The sequence below is a fragment of the Eumetopias jubatus genome, unplaced genomic scaffold, assembly GCF_037043125.1.
Source record: "Eumetopias jubatus isolate StellerSeaLion01/CBP00866 unplaced genomic scaffold, mEumJub1_p1.0 scaffold_1, whole genome shotgun sequence".
NCBI lineage: Eukaryota > Metazoa > Chordata > Mammalia > Carnivora > Otariidae > Eumetopias > Eumetopias jubatus.
The window spans coordinates 106,755,913-106,774,894 of NW_028274807.1; the positions used below are offsets into that span (position 1 = coordinate 106,755,913).

Genomic DNA, 18,982 nt, shown 5'->3' on the forward strand with positions numbered 1-18,982 from the left:
TTTATTTGAGAGAGAGAGAATGAGAGAGAGAGAGAGCATGAGAGGGGGAAGGGTCAGAGGGAGAAGCAGATTCCCCGCTGAGCAGGGAGCCCAATGTGGGACTCGATCCCGGGACTCCAGGATCATGACCTGAGCCGAAGGCAGTCGCTTAACCAATTGAGCCACCCAGGCACCCACCGATTCCCAGCATTTATTCATAAAATACTCTTTTTTTTTTTTTAATGGCAACATATAAGAGTTGGGGATCTTGTTTAAGATCTGTTCGTCGGGAACCACAAATTCATTAATCCAATGAACAAAAATGTATGGCATCACTGTTGTGTACCAGCCACTGCTCTAGGCATAGGAAATCATGGGTGAATAAAACATTTCTGTCCTCATGGAGCTTACATTTTAGTGGGCAGTAACAGAAAAGAAACAAGTAAGTGGCTATTAATAATTGGCAACCAGGAGGCCTCTTCAGATTTGATCGTCAGGATCTACCCTTCTGGGTTCCTTACTCTCAGACCTGAATTTCAAGAAGGAATCAGTCATGCAAAAATCTGGAGGGCGGGGAGCATTCCAGGGAGAAGGAGCAGTGAGTGCAAAGTGTACTGGGAAACTGTATGGATTCCACTGATCCATAGGAAGAGACTAGATAGAGTGATAATCTTATTTATCTCTCTGTTGGGGTTAATTATACTTCCTGTGGGAGGCTGTTGGCTTGTTTCAAAAAGTCTAATTGACCTTTAAAAAGTACCACATTAGGGGGCACCTGGGTGGCTCAGTTATTAAGCGTCTGCCTTTGGCTCAGGTCATGATCCCAGGGTCCTGGGATCAAGCCCTGCCTTGGGCTCCCTGCTCCGTGGGAAGCCTGCTTCTCCCTCTCCCACTCCCCCCGCTTGTGTTCCCTCTCTAGCTCTCTCTCTCTCTCTGTGTCAAATAAATAAACAAAATATTAAAAAAAAAAAAAGTACCACATTAGCCATGACATGGAGAATTGCTTGTGGGGGGAAGCAGAAGGCCAGCTGTAATACTCAGACATCCAGGAGAGAGATGATGTGCGGTTTGAATCATGGGGTTTCCATCCTGATAGACATGGTGCATTTGGGTGTGCTTTAGATGAAGAGTCAAGGCTTTGTGAAGGATGGAGAAAGGAAATTGATGACTTCTTGGTTTGGGGCCTAAACCATTAGGAGATAGTGGAGCCATTTATTGAGATGGAGTGGCTGGGGGAGAAGCAGGTTTTAGGACTTATGTTTAAGATTCTTACTAGACATCTTGGCTCTGTCATCTGGCAGTTGTACATATAAGCCTAAAACTGTAGGCGGAGGATGGTGTTGGGAGAGTTACGTTTGAAGTCGTCTGAGTGCAGACTAGAATTAATACTCCAGGATAGGCCACATGGCTTGGAGTAGCACAGAAACTCAAGTTCCTTCAACATTTGGAAGCAGTTTTATTGTCCTGCCATAGAATTTTCAGTGATTCAGAATCTGCTGACAATACCTTGAGCTGCTGCTTTTTCTGAGCTCTGATATCATTTGGGAAGAAGGAAAAATAAATAGTATTTGTTGAAAGTCTGATGGGTGCTGAGCAAGACGTTTTCTGCACTTTAATCTCCTGATTCTTGACGTTTTCTGCACTTTAATCTCCTGATTCTTGTGTTTAACATGTGAGGAGACTGGTGCAGAGTCAACAGATAAGGCCAGGTAACAGTGTGACTGAGCAGAGAATCCAGATTCAAATGCAGGTCTTTTGCCTTGCTTTTTGCTTTATCATGTTTGCAGTAGGCAGAGTTACAAAGGAGTGGCAATATTTTCCTTTGCCTTTTCTTGCAAATTATGTGCAATTTTAAAGTAAATATAACATCTCCCATATGTTTCTAAAAAGATGTTTCAAAGCTGTACTTGCTCATGGCAAAGAGAAAAAAACATACCTCAACAATACAAAAGACTTTAAGGTGGGAGTTAAGTATTCTGTCTCTTCTTCTTTAAGTATTATACTCTTTCCACAAATTCCAGAAATTTTCCAAGGCTATACACACTCAAGTAGAATCATTATGACATAAAGGGTTGTAGCTTTTTTTTTTCCCCACTTAATAATGTATCTTGGGCAACTTTCCATTTTGGCAAATTTAGTTCTATAATATTCTTTTTAATGACACCATGATATTTCATTTTATATGGTTAACCCACAATTTCTTTACTATTTCATTTTATGGTTAACCTCATGGACATTTAGATTATTTCTAGTTTGTTTTAAAATAATTACAAACAAGGTGGCAGTGATTGGCCGTATTTCTTTATCACTATCTCTGCTTCATTCTGCCAGTATCTGTACAGGATAAGTCCCTGGTATTATGATTGTAAGGTCAAAATGCATGTTTCTTTTAAATTTGGATACATATTGCCAAATTGATTCAAATAATGTCACCTAATTTATAGCACCAATTTATAATCTTATTATCAGCCCCACAACTTCATCCATAATGGTTTTTAATAATATTAAAATTGGTGCTTATTAAGTAGACTACTATTTTGCCTTGACTTTAAACTTTTTTTTTTTTTAAAGATTTTATTTATTTGACATAGAGAGACACAGCGAGAGAGGGGACACCAGCAGGGGGAGTGGGAGACAGAAGCAGGCGTCCCACCGAGCAGGGAGCCCGATGTGGGGCTCGATCCCAGGACCCTGGGATCGTGACCTGAACTGAAGGCAGACGCTTAACGACTGAGCCACCCAGGTGCCCCGACTTTAAACTTCTAACTACGAGTAATATTAAGCATTTTTTTCTATATTTGTATTGGTCATTTCTTCTGTGAATTGTCTTTTTATATTTTTTTTGCCTATTTTTAATTGGGTTATTTGTTTTCTTTTTCTTACTGACTTGCAGGACCCCTTTATATCATAGATATTAGTCCTTTATCCATTATGTGTCTTTGCAAATATTTTCTTTTAGTTTGTTGCTTATTTTGAATTTTGTTAATGATTTACATAGGTATTTTTATATGTCGTTAAATTTATCATCCTTTTCCATTAGGACTTCTGTCCTTGGTTTACATTATAGGAGGTGTGGAGTCCTTACTCTGGAAAAGCTTCTAGGAGGATAGACTTTGTTATATGGCATTGCCTATGTGTTAAAAACTGTGTAGTCTGTAGTGGCTGACATATATGTTCTGTATTCCCTGACCTACCAATGTCATGTATGATTCTCCCAGCAACCTATGCTTCTGACATTGAGGTGGCTATTGGGTGATCATGATTTTTCCTATCCACCTCTTACTTTTTTCCCTGGACTACAGCTCTTTCTTCTCTTTTGTGTTATCTTTCTTGTCTCTTTTTCACCATCGAAATTGTTTCCAGTTGCTTCTTCTTGCCACTGCCACTGTTGTGCTTAATATTTCCTACTCTCTTGACCCGTCCCTAACATTCCCACTGTCCTCCATGACATTTTTTCTGTCCCTTGTCACTTCTTGTATGATTCCCAAGATTTACTTGAAATACTCCACTGACTATAGGGTAATTGTGGCACTTCTCCACTCTTTATTCTTGCTTGGTAGTCAGCCTCGCACTGCTAAAGATCTACATGACTGCTCATGTTCACAACATACACGTGCGTGTGTTAGTGTGTGCAATTATTTCTGAATGGAGAGAGACTCAAGAATTCTTGTATCCAGATAGTTATGGTTTTAATGCTGGCCTCTTGGATTGACTATTTAGAAAACTTTATAGCACATCTGCTCTGATTACATATGCCAACTTTGCTTCAAAGAAGCTTTCAGTTTTTTTTTCTTCTTCCATTTTTAGACTTTTCTATTTAAAAAAAATGATTTAAGATCTATAGTGCAGTGATTTGGGATAGCAACTCCAATCAAAATTGCTGCTAATAGGCTGTGTGAATGCTCTCACTCAGTGCTGTTTATGTGGTATTAAATTTAAAAAAACAGAAGCTTATGATATTAGGACCAGGGTTTGGATAAGGACAAATGTCTTTTGGAAAATAAACCTGAGAGAATTTTCCCAGGCATTTTCTTTACCACCCAGAGATCTATTTTTATGGTTTTTTTTAGCATGGATCTTTTTTCCCCCCACAAAAACACCTGCCCCAGAAATAAGTTGCCTGCTTTAAATGCCTTACAACTTGATTTCCAACAGGCTGTGGCCAGAAGGCGCCAGGCCTGCTTTAGCTCAGAAGGTGGTCTCAGAAACCTCCTGACAGGCCACTGGCCTGAGAGCAACAAAGGCTTGGAGGGAGGGACACTTTGTTTTCTAGATAAATGTGATCTCTTGTTCCATTTTCTGTTATTTGACTCTTTGATGGAGAACCTTTTAGGACCTCAGTGCACCAGATTAGGACAGTTTGCATGAAATCAGTTAAGCTTTTTTGTCTTTTTTTTTTTTTTTTGCTGTTTTTGACCAAAAAAAGGATCAATTCCATTAATCAATAGTTTGTGAAGGAAATAGGGGCTTGAGAATTGGGTACTACTACAGGTATATGAATTTGTTGGAGGACAGAATAGACTTTCTCTTTTAAAATGCAATTAAATGCAGGAGGTAGGCAGAAAGTGTGTACAGTGACTTTAAGAAATGAATGAGACAATAACCCCCTCAACAAATACTTGCTCTGTGTAGCGCACTGTGGAGTTGTTTTCTTCAAGTTTTGGATGGGGGTGTGGGTGAGGTCAGATGAAATGCTGATTGGTCATTAAGGCTCAAAACTGAGAAAGCACCTCTGTCCTATTCAGCAGCTATCTCCAAGTTATAACAGACCTAAAATTGTGAGGTACTGAGCAGCTGCCAAGGACACAAGAGGTTCTAGAGAAACAGTTGTGAATGTTTATTTGAATATCAGAATTTCGTATCTTTTAACCCTTGCTTTCATTGGGAAATTTCCTATTTTATCAGGAGGGGGTGAAGCCCTGTGCTACTGTCCTAATAGGCAACTGAACAGTAAGTCTTTGCTTCTTTCATTTAAGTGACTGAATTAAGGCCCAGTGCCGTGCCTGGGAAACTGGCCCCCATGGACCACATGCTGAACAGTGAGCGGTGATGCTGCCCAGAGCTGTGGTCTCCAAACTTAAATGGGCCTTAGAAATACTGGGAAGAGCTTTTAAAATGCAGATTCTCAAGAAACAAGGATTTCTGGAGGTGTGGTCTAGGACTCTGAATTTAAAGAAAGGCAAGACTGGGGACCAGTTGCCGTCTTAGGGGAAGTAGGATTTGCCTTAGGAGCACATTCAAATTCTGTCTCCTAATAGCCATGTACACTTCCATTTTGACCTAACAACCAATCAGAGAATAAGCTAGCACTTTGAAATTAATGTTTGATATTGATATTGTAAACTTTTTATTCTTTTTAACATATCTGGTAGAAATACTTTTATGCTCTGCCAAGACAGTGCTTGTAGAACTAAGAGAAAATATCTTGCTGGCTTTGGGGAAGGTTAAGTCTTACTCCTGAAGCTGAATAAACTGCCCTTGCCCAGTGTCACCCAAGAAACAGCCAGGAAGATTAGGAGTAAGAAATAAGTGAAACTGGCTTTCTAGTTACTAAGAACAAGAATTGGAATCTAGTATTTTATATTTTTTTATTTATACAAGATTTTATTTTAAAGTAACCTTCACACCCAATGTGGGGTTTGAACTCACAGCCCCCAGATCAAGAGTCACACGCTCTACCACTGAACCAGCTGGGCACCCCTAGAGTCTTAATTTTTTAATGTGGCTAACAGAGTATTTATAATTCATTTAAAATAATTTCAGCTACCATTTATGAATTCTAAGTGGGGAGGAAAAATGTACACAGACCTAGAACAAGAACAATTGAAAAAAAAAAATGCACCAAGTGTTCTTATTATGATCTTCGGGGGCCAGGCTTAAATTTTGTCTCCTCTGGAGATCATCCCCACCCACCCCCTATCTCCTTAGTCCTTATTGTCCTTATATTTTATATCCCACTCCCTATTTTATTGTTAATTTTTACATACTATTTGCCAGCCTTGTCATTACCATGACACAGTATCACCATGACACATGAAGTTTCTAGAAGCTAGACCTGGTATATTATAGCCTCCTAGTATTTGGTGGAAGGGGTCTCAGGAGCCAGCAAACCTAATTCCTTATTTCTATAGAGCAGAATGATGGAATCAAGACTGCTAAAAAAGCTTACCAGCGATGAGCCAGTTAGGGGCCTGGGCAGGACCTGAAGGCAGACATTCCACGCGGTGAAATGGAGAGAGAGCTGCCCTGGAAAATCTGCGCACCTGGTTTCAGGGCTTGTCGCTGCCATTTACTAGCTTTATTATCTCTGAGAAGTTCTTCACTTCTCTGTTTTCATTCACTCTACAATGAGGGATGTTTAATTATCTCTACTTCACAGGGACATTTAGAGGAATAATTGAGATAACACGTCAGTAGTCTTATCTCTGGATTCCCAGTAGAATCCCTGGGAAGATGAAGCCAACAAACTAACAAAAAAACCCCAGATGTTGGGCACCTGGGTGGCTCAGTCGTTAAGCGTCTGCCTTCGGCTCAGGTCATGATCCCAGGTTTCTGGGATCGAGTCCCACATTGGGCTCCCTGCTCCGCGGGAAGCCTGCTTCTCCCTCTCCCACTCCCCCTGCTTGTGTTCCTGCTCTCGCTATCTCTCTCTGTCAAATAAATAACATCTTAAAAAAAAAAAACAACCCAGATGTTCAGCCCTTTTCCCAGGGACGGTGACTTAATTAGTATGTGGTAGGGCTTTGTGCTCAACACTTCTTTTAAGAAGGTCCTCAGTGATTTTGATGTACATACAGCCAGGGTGGGGAACCACGAGAGAACCTTGTTAGATGGCGATATTCCCTGTAAGTAAAGGCCAGTATTTACTATGGCTTAGGAATTTTGCTTCCACATATCCAGTGCCATGTCATCTCACTGAATAAATGATGGAACAAAATTTTTAGTCTTTTATATGTGTGTATTTTATAACCATATTGTGGAATGGTGAAGACACTGCCATTCCTTATGTTGAGGCAGAAAATTCTTTACATATTAGATAGAACTAAATTTAGAATTTTAAAATTAATTTATATTCCCCTCCCCCATGGGGTAACATTAAATAAAACCAACAAAATCCTATTGTTATGAATTCTGTCTTGTATTTCATTTGTTTCCCTGGGCTAATGATTATGGAGCAGAAGAAACAGTTGTTGAATGCAAAATAGGTCTCATTAAAAAAGAAAATGTTATGTGGAAGGCTTTAACAAAAAAGAAGAAAAGGTTCTGACATTTAAGAGTGACTGATAAATTCCTTTCACCCTTTCTTTGATTTAAATCCCCCATGCGTATTTATCAACTTTGCAAACATATTGACTATGTGCACATAAGGTTTGCAAACAAGTTCCAGAATGTTACCGCTAACCAATTAGTTTCTAAAAACCTTTCAAATAAACTTATCTTCTCCACAAGAGTGATTTAAGCATTGGAAAGAAAAATCAATGAACTCTGCATTGTTTGCTCTTCACTGGGAAGAATCGTGACTTAGTAAGAGTGGAGCACTCCCATGGTTGTTTGTAAGCACATTTATTCATAAGCTGGTATGATTGGACTTTGAGGCTCAACCACTGTCAAGGAAGAGCTTTTCAAGTGAAGCCATCCCCTGTGAAGAGCGCTTATATTTTCTTTTTTTTTTTTTTAAGATTTTATTTATTTATTTGACAGAGACAGGGAGAGAGGGAACACAAGCAGGGGGAGCGGGAGAGGGAGAAGCAGGCTTCCCGCTGATCAGGGAACCCGACGCGGGGCTCTATCCACTTGAGCCGAAGGCAGACGCTTAATGACTGAGCCACCCAGGCGCTCTGAGCAGTTATATTTTCTATACAGATCATTTTAAAAATTCATGTCTCTAGTAAGACACCCAGATGTTAATCAGTTTTTTTTTCTTTTAAGTTATTCTGAGAAGCTTTTGGATGAACAAGAATTTTGAAAGATAAAATAATACTTATGAAAGCTAGATCAGCTCTTTTATAGACTTGCAGAACTCAGAGGAAAATGTACTTTTAGGTTGAGTGTGGAGGGATATTCAGAGATACTCTGTGACCTTCAGAAGTGCACACAGCCAGTTAGTGACAGAGTGTCCCCCTCTCCTTCCGCTCCTGGACCTGAGCCCTGACCGCCATCCGGGGGCACGGCCCATCAATGACATGCCTCAGTACTTCCTGTGTCGTGGGGCCGAAAATATGTTTCCCTCTTCTTCTGCTCTGATGATTTTAGGAAATCTCCCTTTCCTTCCTTTGAGAGAAGCATTATCTGCATTATTTGGCACTTTTTCCACATAGAAATGGAATTGTTTTCAGAAGCTAATCTCTTTCTGTCACTCAGATTTACTCTACTCTGTGGATGCTGGCAAGAAATCAATTCACATTTTTCATGTACCTTTTGCTGAAAGATTCTCTTGCAGAGGATCTGGGCTTTTTTTTTTTTTTTTTTTTTTTGGTTTGCTAATGCACAGTTTGGTGATCACTGTCCCAAAATAGATGTGTTTACAAAAGTGCACAAGTGATATTCTTGTATGGCCTTAACACAGGCCTGCTTGGGGCCCTGTATGTGAGAAGGTGTCTTGGGGTGACATTTAGAGCAGAGAATGAGCAAGGCCCCAGCTTTGCTTATTACTGCTGGAGGTGATATTGCTTCTTGGCCTTTTAAAAGAACAGAGCTAGGAAACGTATGCGGGTGTTTGTGTGTGTGTATACATATATGCATACATACCCATGCAAATATATATACACAAATACTTACATATGTATGTGTATGTTTCTGTTTGCTTTCTCTATTTGTTTTCCCCCCTTCTCATTCTTACTGACCTAATTTTAATTTTGAACATGTAGGGCATGAAGAGAAGTCTCTCCCTTATCCCTTCTACTTGATTTTCTCCATGAGAGTAACCAGCTACATTGTTGTCTGCGTTATCCTTCTTGTGTTTCTTTTTGTAAAGATAAGTATTTGTATCTCTAAAAATTTCCCAAGCTTTTCTTACACCAAAGTAGCATACTATAGATATATGCTTATTTATACTTTGCCTTTTTCACTTACTAATATCTTCTAGAAATTAACCCATATCAGTGTATAGAGGTCTTTTTTATTATCTTGTACAGTTATATAGTAGTCCACTGCGTGTAGGTATATATTATTTTATTCAACCAGTTTCCTATTCAGGATCATTTTTACCCTAAATGGCAGAGGAAGAGTTTAATGTGAATCTAATGTTAAGAGTTTAATTGGGGGCGGGGGGAAGAGAAGACAAAAAACAGATAAACACAGTCATCATAAGAACCTCAAAAATATGCTGAGTGAAAGAAGCCAGAACCACAGGACCGCAGATTATAAGATTTTCATTTATGTGAAATATCTAGAGAAGACCCATCCACAGAGACAGCAGGTTAATGGTTGTCTAGGGCTGTGGGTGAAATGGGGGAATGAAGGCAAATGGGCATGAGGTTTCTTCTTGGGGGTGATGGAGATGTTCTAAAATAGGATCAGCTCACAACTCTGTAGATATACTAAAGTCATTAAATTACACATTTAAAACAGGTATATTTTAATGTATATAAATTGTACCTCAATAAAGCTGTTAAAAAATTAGCATCAGGTGGTATGTTAGACATTCCTAGAATATGATGACTTCTAATTCCAGCATGGCTTGAAGAGTTAAACTCTCTTAGATGTCATATATACTTAGTGGAAATGTTGGGAATCTCTCCTCCAATGATATATGGTCTCTTATACCTCAAATCAGAAGTTGCTGTTTTTTTTGTTTGTTTGTTTGTTTTTTACAGCATTTTCTGCTTGAGGGTTTTAGTGAACTGATAACCCCTAAGGACATTTACTTATTTTAAACTGACTGTGACAAAAATTGATTTAATACTTTTTTTTTTAAGATTTTATTTATTTATTTGACAGAGAGAGACACAGCGAGAGAGGGAACACAGCAGGGGGAGTGGGAGAGGGAGAAGCAGGCTTCTGCTGAGCAGGGAGCCCGACGCAGGGCTCGATCCCAAGACCCTCTGGGATCATGACCTGAGCCGAAGGCAGACGCTTAATGACTGAGCCACCCAGGCGCCCCTGATTTAATACTTTTAAAGAATTGAATTCTAAAGGACCTTGTAGACCACTTTGTTATGCCTTTCATTTTACAGATAAAACTGTTAAGAGTTTTAAAACTCTAATTATGTAATAAAGTTAGAAATACAGTCTTCTACTCATCTGTTCTGCTCTTTAAATATTTATGCTATTCTGTTAGGCAGCCATTAAAATGATAATTATTAAGACTGTGTAGAAACATGGAAAACTATTATACAAATGAAAAAAAGCAGCGTGCCAAATGACCTAAATATCATGATTGCAACCAGTATGTCAATTTTGAGTACATATTGAGGCCTAGAGCATAATAGACAAAAACACTATGTGTGTTGTGGGTGTTTCTCTTTTAATATTCCTGAATGTGGCTGTATTATATCAAAATAAACTTCTTTTCTAAAAATATTAAGGCTACCATAGAAAGAATGTGGAAACAAAGGGATGGTGCTTATGTTGGTAGCTACCTAAATTTGTGGCCTGCCTTTGCAGACTTTCCCAGACACCTTCTGGCAGTGGGAATGTGTGTGATAAGGTTGTATCATTCTAAGCTCCTGGAACTCTTCCCTTGTTTACCTGCCCCTGGAAGTCTTCCTTTGTTCCCTTGTTTCTCGTCCTATTTTATGGAATCTACGGATCTGGCGTGGTTGAAGAATGACTTCTATGTGGGTGGTAACTACTGTTATCTATCTCTACAGAAGGCAGAACATAAAGAAATTGGCTTAAGCTAACACTTCGTGGTTTAGATGACATTGGAAGAATATTTCATCTCCAACATTGAATGAGTTACAAAGAATGACTGAGGGTGTTCCTTCTCTGGTTAGCTTTACAACTCAATGGATTGTGTACAATGAGGTCTGAGGAATGGAGAAGTACATTAGGGAGTCTCTCAAGACTCCCTTGGACTTGATTTTTCACTTTGACTCTAACTAAATGGCTTTTCCATGTGATAAAAAGCATAAAGGAGCTACCTAAACAATTTAAGCAGTACACTGTTTCAGAGCCTAGCTCTGCCAAATACATTTCAATCATATATACCTGTTTACTGCAGTGGATGAAACTCGAGTCTTAGCCCAAGGCTGAGTTGGTGGGATAAATGTGAAGCTAGTGAATTTTAACATATTATATAAATGCCCTTCCTTGAGGGATTGGATCCTACTTTCTAAAATATTTGGGTTTCTCTGAATGATGATTTTGCTAAATGGTAGATGGTATTTATTAGCTCAAATAATTGATTACACTTTTATATCATTGTGCTCTTTCTGTTAAAGTGTTGAGATTTGGGGCGCCTGGGTGGCTCAGTCGTTAAGCGTCTGCCTTTGGCTCAGGTCATGATCCCGGGGTCCTGGGATCAGGTCCCACATTGGGCTCCCTGCTGGGTGGGAGGCCTGCTTCTCCCTCTCCCTCTGCCCCTGCTTGTGTCCTCTCTCTTGCTGTGTCTCTCTCTGTCAAATAAATAAATAAAATCTTAAAAAAAAAAAGTGTTGAGATGTTATGGCCATAGCAGTTCCATTTTAGGTTAAGAAAAGGAGGGGGGGGCTACTGTGGAAAGGAAAGTGAAGGAAGGGGCAGTGTGAACAAAGCAGAGGACACTATGTCAGATGTATAGGCAGTGCTTGCTGTTAAACCTTTGATAGTATAGTTAATTCAGTTTTCCACTCTGGTTTAAACAATTTATTTTATTCTCTCTTCCCAAAGAGACATCTTCCTGAATTATGTTGTTTTTTTTTTTTTTTTTAATTTTAATCCCACCAATCCTTTGCTCAGAAATGTCTGGTGAATCTCTCATGCCAATGGATTAAGATCTTATTCTACCAACATCCCTGACTTCCTACAGCCTAGTTTTATCCAGCCCTTGGAATCTTATGTCCCATCATTTTTCTTTTGAGTCACTCTTCCAAAGTTGGAGACCCATTGTTCCCTACCCTCTGAGCATACCTCTACACTTTCCTGTCCCCAGGCATCCAATACTATGTTATTATCACACTTCTCCTCGTTCTAGCCCACTGTATTCTCCTTTCTCTATGGAATCCCATAGTATTTTTGTCTTTACTTTTGACTTGGCATTTATTTTTTTAAAGTTTTCAAAAATAAAACCATAATAGTAGCTACCATTGATAGTGTTTATGATATGCCAGGCACTGTTTTCAGTACTTTACATGAGTTGATTCATTCAGTCCTCAACAACATTTCAAGATTGTTATCCTTCTTTTATAGGTAAGGAAATGGAGGCACACAGGGACTAGGTAACTTGCCCAAGGTCATACAGCTAGTTAAGTGGCAGATCTGGAATTCTATCCTAGGCTATCTAGATTCAGACTCTGTGTTCTTGACCACAGCTCTAAGCTACCATTAATAAATTATCTTTTTAGATGTTTTATTGTCTTAAAGTTAACCTCTTTAAGTCAAGGACAAAGTCTCCTTGTTCTCTGCTTTGTGCCTGAAACAAGGAGTTGCTCTGTGAACATCTGTTTATTGATATGACCTATTATTATTATTATATATTTTTAATTATTATTTTCTTAAAGATTTTTAATTTTAAGTAATCTGTATGCCCAACGTGGGGCTTGAACTTATAACCCTGAGATCAAGAGTCACATGTTCTACCAACTGAGCCAGCCAGGAGCCCTGATGTGACCTATTATTATCAGTGGTCAGTCAAATTCTCAGGTTTTTCTAGGAGTTTTGGCTTTGTTGGTTTGACTTCATGATTTTATCCTGATACACTGACACTCTGTTCTCTAATTACTGGTGTGAGATGGTCAGTGTGGCTGCCAAGAATTCAAATCTGGGGCTTTTGTTACCTAAACGAATGGTGCTCAGTAGTGGGTGACTACTAATGTGTGCGAAACCAAATCTCAAATTTTGCTCTGTGTTTTGAAGTAAATATTTTAAGTTTGTGTGTTTGTTTTCTTCAGCACTATTTTTATTACTTTTGGATTTTTGATATGTCAGATAAAATGAGAAAGAGCAACCTATACGTCACTTTCCTTGCAATATTAAATCCTAAAACCATACTTAATTTTATGCAGTTCCTCCTTGATTTCTTTGGAGAAGAAAAAGCTCTTCATGCAGGGAAGAGTGAAAGTTGGTTATGTTGAAGTTCCTTTTAGCGAGTACCCTGCACGTATAACGTTAAGCTTTAAAATCACATTATCTCTCCTGGTAAGGACAGATACATAGTCAAAAAAGCTGAAGTCTCATGTTGTTGGAGTTTATTTTTTGTGTTTCTTTTATCTGTTTCTAATGGCATACCACTTGATAAGAGGTACTCAAAGCCAGATGTTTCCAGTGCTCCAGTGGTTATATATGTGCCTGTGTGTTGGTTAGTGAAATAAACACTATCTCTGGCTAATGTAATAAGAAAGTATTTGGAAGAATATTGAATAACTTGCAGAATCAAGGGGAAAATGTCAGCCTCAAGGATATCCGTAACAACTATGGAATCTTAGGGTGCCCAGGCAGGAACATCTCTTAAGTTTTGGCCATTGAAATGCTCAGTTCTGTTTCCTGTCCATGCTCAGCTCAGGATTTGTGTTCTTTGGAAGGGAGTCAGATTTGCTCTTAGCTTAAGTCAGTCAGGTGCCCATTTCTTAGTTGGTGTGATTGATAGGCCATCAAAAGCACATGAAATGGGAAAGGAGTATTTCCAGTTACTGAAGAAGGGGAAACGGGAAACACCGACAGATGCCCACATCTAACAAGGTTCATCTCAAAGCAGAGAGAATTTAAATGATAGTTTTAACTTGGACAATGAGAGATTTGGACATTATCTGGATTAAATCACTAAGTTATTCTTCTAGGTGGAAAATCTTAGCAGTTTGTTTCATTAAACAACAAGTGTTTTATGTTGAATTGCAAAAAAGTGATTTTTTCTGGTCACATTTTAAAAATATTTATTTTCATGTTTATTTAAATTTTTTAAAAAGATTTTTTTATTTATTTATCAAAGAGAGAGAGAGCACAAGCAGGGGGAGCGGCAGGCAGAGGGAGAAGCAGACTCCCCATTGAGCAGGGAGCCCGATGTGGGGCTCGATCCCAGGACCCTGGGATTATGACCTGAGCCGAAGGCAGACGCTTAACCGACTGAGCCATCCAGGCGTCCCTAAATATTTTCATATTTATTCTGTCTTCAAATATATACAAAAATATAATATGAACCCATAAGTAACCATTATCCAACTTCAAAAATTGTTAACATTTTGTCAATCTTGTTTTTGTTGATTGCATTTGAAAGAATTAGCATAAGATGTTTTTACAACTGACTATATAAAAACTCACAAGATTTACTCTGAAGCCTGAGAAATGCTTTTTGAACATAAATCCAAGCATCAAACAATCAATCTCAAACCAAAAAGTATGTTGCCAGTTAGAACAAAAGATGACCCTGATTAATGCAGTGTTTATCAGGAAGTAAAATTTTCTTTCAATCACGAAAGCTTTTTACTGGCTTAAGACTGGTGAATCAATGCCTCAATGACTCTTTCCAGATTGCCTTTCCCAACTTTGTCTTCTGGTCCTTGGAATCTTTGGGGGTGAATCTGAGGTTTCATTTGACAGTAATTTTTCAGAACACCAGTCTGCATGTGTACTGTGTAACAGCTGAATGTGTTCTAATCTCTTTTGCAGTTGAAAGATGCATGAGTGTGATGCAGTCCGGGACACAGATGATCAAACTGAAACGTGGGACCAAAGGGCTAGTCCGGCTCTTTTACCTGGATGAGCATCGGACCCGCCTCCGATGGAGACCCTCTAGGAAGAGTGAGAAGGCAAAAAGTAAGACCAACCTTTGAATTCTTTGCTTGACTTGATATAGTAACACATAGGTTATATTTGCTGGGCTCTCTGGAAGTTTCAGATCTATGAAACTTTGATATTTTTGTAAGTTTTGGGGTCAGTTGCTAAAGGATGCGGACAGACTGAATAAGTAATGACCATTTTTGCCTTTTTATTTGTTCTGTTTTTGTTTTTTTTAAAGATTTTATTTATTTATTCGAGAGAGAGAGAATGAGAAATAGCACGAGAGGGAAGAGGGTCAGAGGGAGAGGCAGACTCCCCGCTGAGCAGGGAGCCTGACATGGGACTCGATCCCGGGACTCCAGGATCATGACCTGAGCCGAAGGCAGTCGCCCAACCAACTGAGCCACCCAGGCGCCCACCATTTTTGCCTTTTTAATTCCTTGGGAATTTTAATCCATAAAAGTTTTCTTGTCCATGAATGCTGTACATGTTAACATTTCCCCTGTGGTGGAGACATGGTAACTGTTTTTAGTTGGGATATGAGGTTTTATAGCCTGAGGCTTTTTATTTATTTATTTTCTTGATAAAAGGTGAGGGGTATTATAAATCTAATGGACCTAAAAGTGTATTGCCATATTCTGAGCACAGGTAACTGATTAGTGAGTTAACTTTTAATGAGATCAAGCAAAAGAACTTTGATCTGACCCCTACTTAAAGCCTCTCTCCCACACCTTGTACCTTCATCACCAAGTTGGTGTTGGGTCCTGTGTAATGGCTCTCTCATCTCCTTCCTTCCTGTTTTCTTAGGAACCTCCCTGGTCTAGGGTCTCTTCACCTATCTGGCCTATTGAAAAGTCTCCTAACCAGTCTCCATTTTGCTAGTTTCTTCTGCTTTTGTCTGTTACGATGCTTTCATCTTCAAATAGCAGAAGACTTTGACTAAATTAGACTTACATGAAAAATAAATGTGTCATCTCACATAACAAGAAACTCAGAGATTGGCAGGTCCAGGTGTGGGACATTGAGTCTTTAGTTCTGTTTTCCTCGGGGCTCTTGGCTCTCTCCCTTGTGTTGGCCCTGTAGTCAAGGCAGCAGCAACATGGTGCTTCCTTTTTAGGAGAGAGGAACGCCTTTCCAGAATTTTCTCTCAAAGCAGACTGCCCCATGTCTCCTTGGTTAGAACTGAGATATATTCCCACACCTAAATCAATCATAAGAGATAGGAATGGGGCCACCCCCAATGGCTTAGACGTACCAGAACCTGCCCTGGGCTGGGCCTCAGCTCATTTCTCTGTGAATCATGTGGGGAATGAGTTGATACCAGAAGAAAATCATGACTTTGCCACGAAGGCAGAGTGGAGGAGAAGATGATGTATAGAGGCAATCAATGAGATTGCAACACTTCTGATTCACGCTTAAACACAAGCAAGCAAACAAATAAAAAAGTACTCTTCTAATCGAAGTAATCATCCCTGCTAGTGCTGTTCTGATCCAAATCTGCAGTGTTGTTCCATTACCTAAATGATGCTCATCTCTGGTCTCTTATTCCAGGCTTTCTGTGATCCAGCCTCTACCTACCTTTCCAGCTTTATCTCCCACCACTCTCTCTCTTGAGCTCTCCAGTCTAGCATAAGTGGCCTATTTAACATCCCTGGAGTGGACCTCATGTTTCTGTATCTTATGCTTTTTCTTCTGGGACACCACCTTATTCCTCTCTACCTCTCTAAGCCCTGCTCGACCTTTACCATCCTGGCATTCTTTCTGGAGATGCCAATCACATTTAGCTGTGCTACTCAGTTACCACCAAATGTTTTTTTCCTTCTAATTTTTAACTGTTGTCTTACGCATAACTCCAAAGTTGGTTCTAGGTCTTTGTATGTTTTCCCTGGGCAAATATGTAAACTATAAGTTTGATATATTTATAGTCTCCTTTTCTACCAGTCTTTTTGCCCTGATGTGTGTATCGCTCTTCCTATCATAAATTTCAACATGTCCTGACTCAGTGCCTGGGAAGGCATTGTCCAGGCTGCCCAGGAAGGTAAAGTGGTATGTGGAGAAGGTTCCTAGCAGGAAATGATAGGGCTTGTATTTCACATTTGAACTTAATACTGCAATTTACAGACAGTGAACTTGTTCATGCTTATTTTTTCTTTTTTAGATTTATTTATTTATTTGAGAGAGGGAGAGAGAGAGAGAGAGAGAGAGGGAGTGTGTGTGAATGTGGGAAGCAGCAGAGGGAGAGAATCTTCAAGCAGACTCCCTGCTAAGTGCGGAGCCCAATGCGGGGCTCGATCATAGGACCCATGAGATCGTGACCTGAGCCGAGACCAAGAGTCAGGTGCTCAACCGACCGAGCCACCCAGGCGTCACTGTTCATGCTTATTTTTAGAATTTAAGATGATTTTGCCATTTTTTTCTAAATCCATTATACATATCTTCACCTGCCATGTAACTGTGTGTTTTACTTTCCTCACAGTACTTATTGACTCCATTTACAAAGTCACCGAAGGTCGGCAGTCTGAAATTTTCCACAGACAAGCTGAAGGGCACTTTGATCCCAGCTGCTGCTTCACCATCTACCATGGTAATCACATGGAGTCTCTGGATCTCATCACATCCAACCCCGAGGAGGCCCGCACCTGGATCACAGGCCTCAAGTACCTGATGGCCGGCATCAGTGATGAAGATTCCCTTGCCAAGCGGCAGAGGACCCATGACCAATATCCTCCCTAGAATGTTAATTTTGAGCTGTGTGTGTGTGTGTGTGTGTGTGTGTGTGTGTGTGTATTAGACTGTGTTTTATTTTTTCCTATAATTTTAAGGCTTAAACCTGCTTTCCTTTCTTTCCTCTTCTTTCCCCCTAGCACCTTTCTGCCCCCTCCTCCCTCTCACCCCAAGTAGATGAATGCATAGAACATATAGAAACAAACTTGCATGAACTCAGGAGCAGACTTCTCTGGAGGAGATTGATTTTAGCTCCAAATTCTGAGAGGTCTCCAAATGTAGCTTAAAGTTTCCTAAGAGAGGTGAGGTAGCTGGGCAGGTGTTTATTTGGATTAGAGAAAATCCTGCTTTGTGATCAAATCAGTTTAGTTTAACAAGTACTTTTTGAGTTCTAATTACATATGAGGTATTAAACTCCTTCCTGCTTTTTCTCTCTCTCTTTAATTTATAGTTTGGAAACTGATTGATATGGAAGGGGAAGTTATTTTTTACTTCATACCATTTACCTTCTCTAAATTGTTCAAGAAACTAGGGACTCATCTGAGTCTCCTTGATTAAGCCCATTCTTGAGGTCCTGTAGTACTGACAAGATAAATAGTTAACATGCTTGGTCTGAAGGCACCTCTTCTGCTGGTATTGAGTGGCTCATGGGATATGGCCTTTGTGGCCTCAATTTCCTTATCTGTAAAGTGAAGGCAATAGAGTTGTTGACTGCTTTGGTTCCCTTTTTCACATTTCTTTTTAAATATTTTATTTATTTATTTGTCTTTGAAAGAGAAAGAGAGAGCACAAGCAGGGGGAACCGCAAGCAGAGGGAGAAGCAGGCTCCCCGCTGAGCAGGGAGCTCCACGTGGGGCTCAATCCCAGGACCCTGAAATCGTGAGCTGAGCTGAAGGCAGATGCTTAACCGACTGAACCACCCAGGCACCCCCTTTTTCACATTTTGAATGATCTTAAATTACACGTGCCCCTGTGTATGAAGGGAATAGGACTACTTCCTTGCTGTCATTGGAATGTATGCCCTAATTTTTTCCCCCAGAGTAGTGATAAATTTGTGCTGCTCTACTTATAATTCCTCACCCAGGGTATTGTTTGAGCAGAGTGGAAATATTCAGCCCATGAAAGGAATTTTGACAGTGTGAAGGTCTGAGCTGATGAGCCATGATGTTTTCATCAATATTCACAGCATGCAGATAAATGCACCTGGGATTCATAAATGAACAGAACACAAACATAGAAACTAACTTTCTGTGCTTTATTCTGTTAATTTAGTTCTTCACTCCTTAACATTTGGTAAAAAACAAAAATACTGAATAAAATTGCTTTCTGGTATAAGCCACGGATCTGTACTAACAGTGTCCCGAACTAAAGGAATATTCATTTTTCATGAACAGGACATGTGAGATGGGGCAGTTCTCAGGTTGGT

General features: G+C 39.7%; 1 protein-coding gene across 3 annotated transcripts in view; it reads left to right on the forward strand.

Annotated features, from left to right (window-relative positions):
* The window catches only part of PLCH1 (phospholipase C eta 1), a 169,649-nt gene that overhangs the window by 69,457 nt on the left and 81,210 nt on the right, over positions 1-18,982 (forward strand). For all 3 annotated transcript variants that reach the window (XM_088020892.1, XM_088020895.1, XM_028103164.2), the window contains exons 2-3: positions 14,722-14,868; positions 17,309-17,552. In XM_088020892.1, the coding sequence (XP_087877018.1) occupies positions 14,722-14,868; positions 17,309-17,552 (391 nt within the window). The remainder of the gene's footprint in view (positions 1-14,721; positions 14,869-17,308; positions 17,553-18,982) is intronic.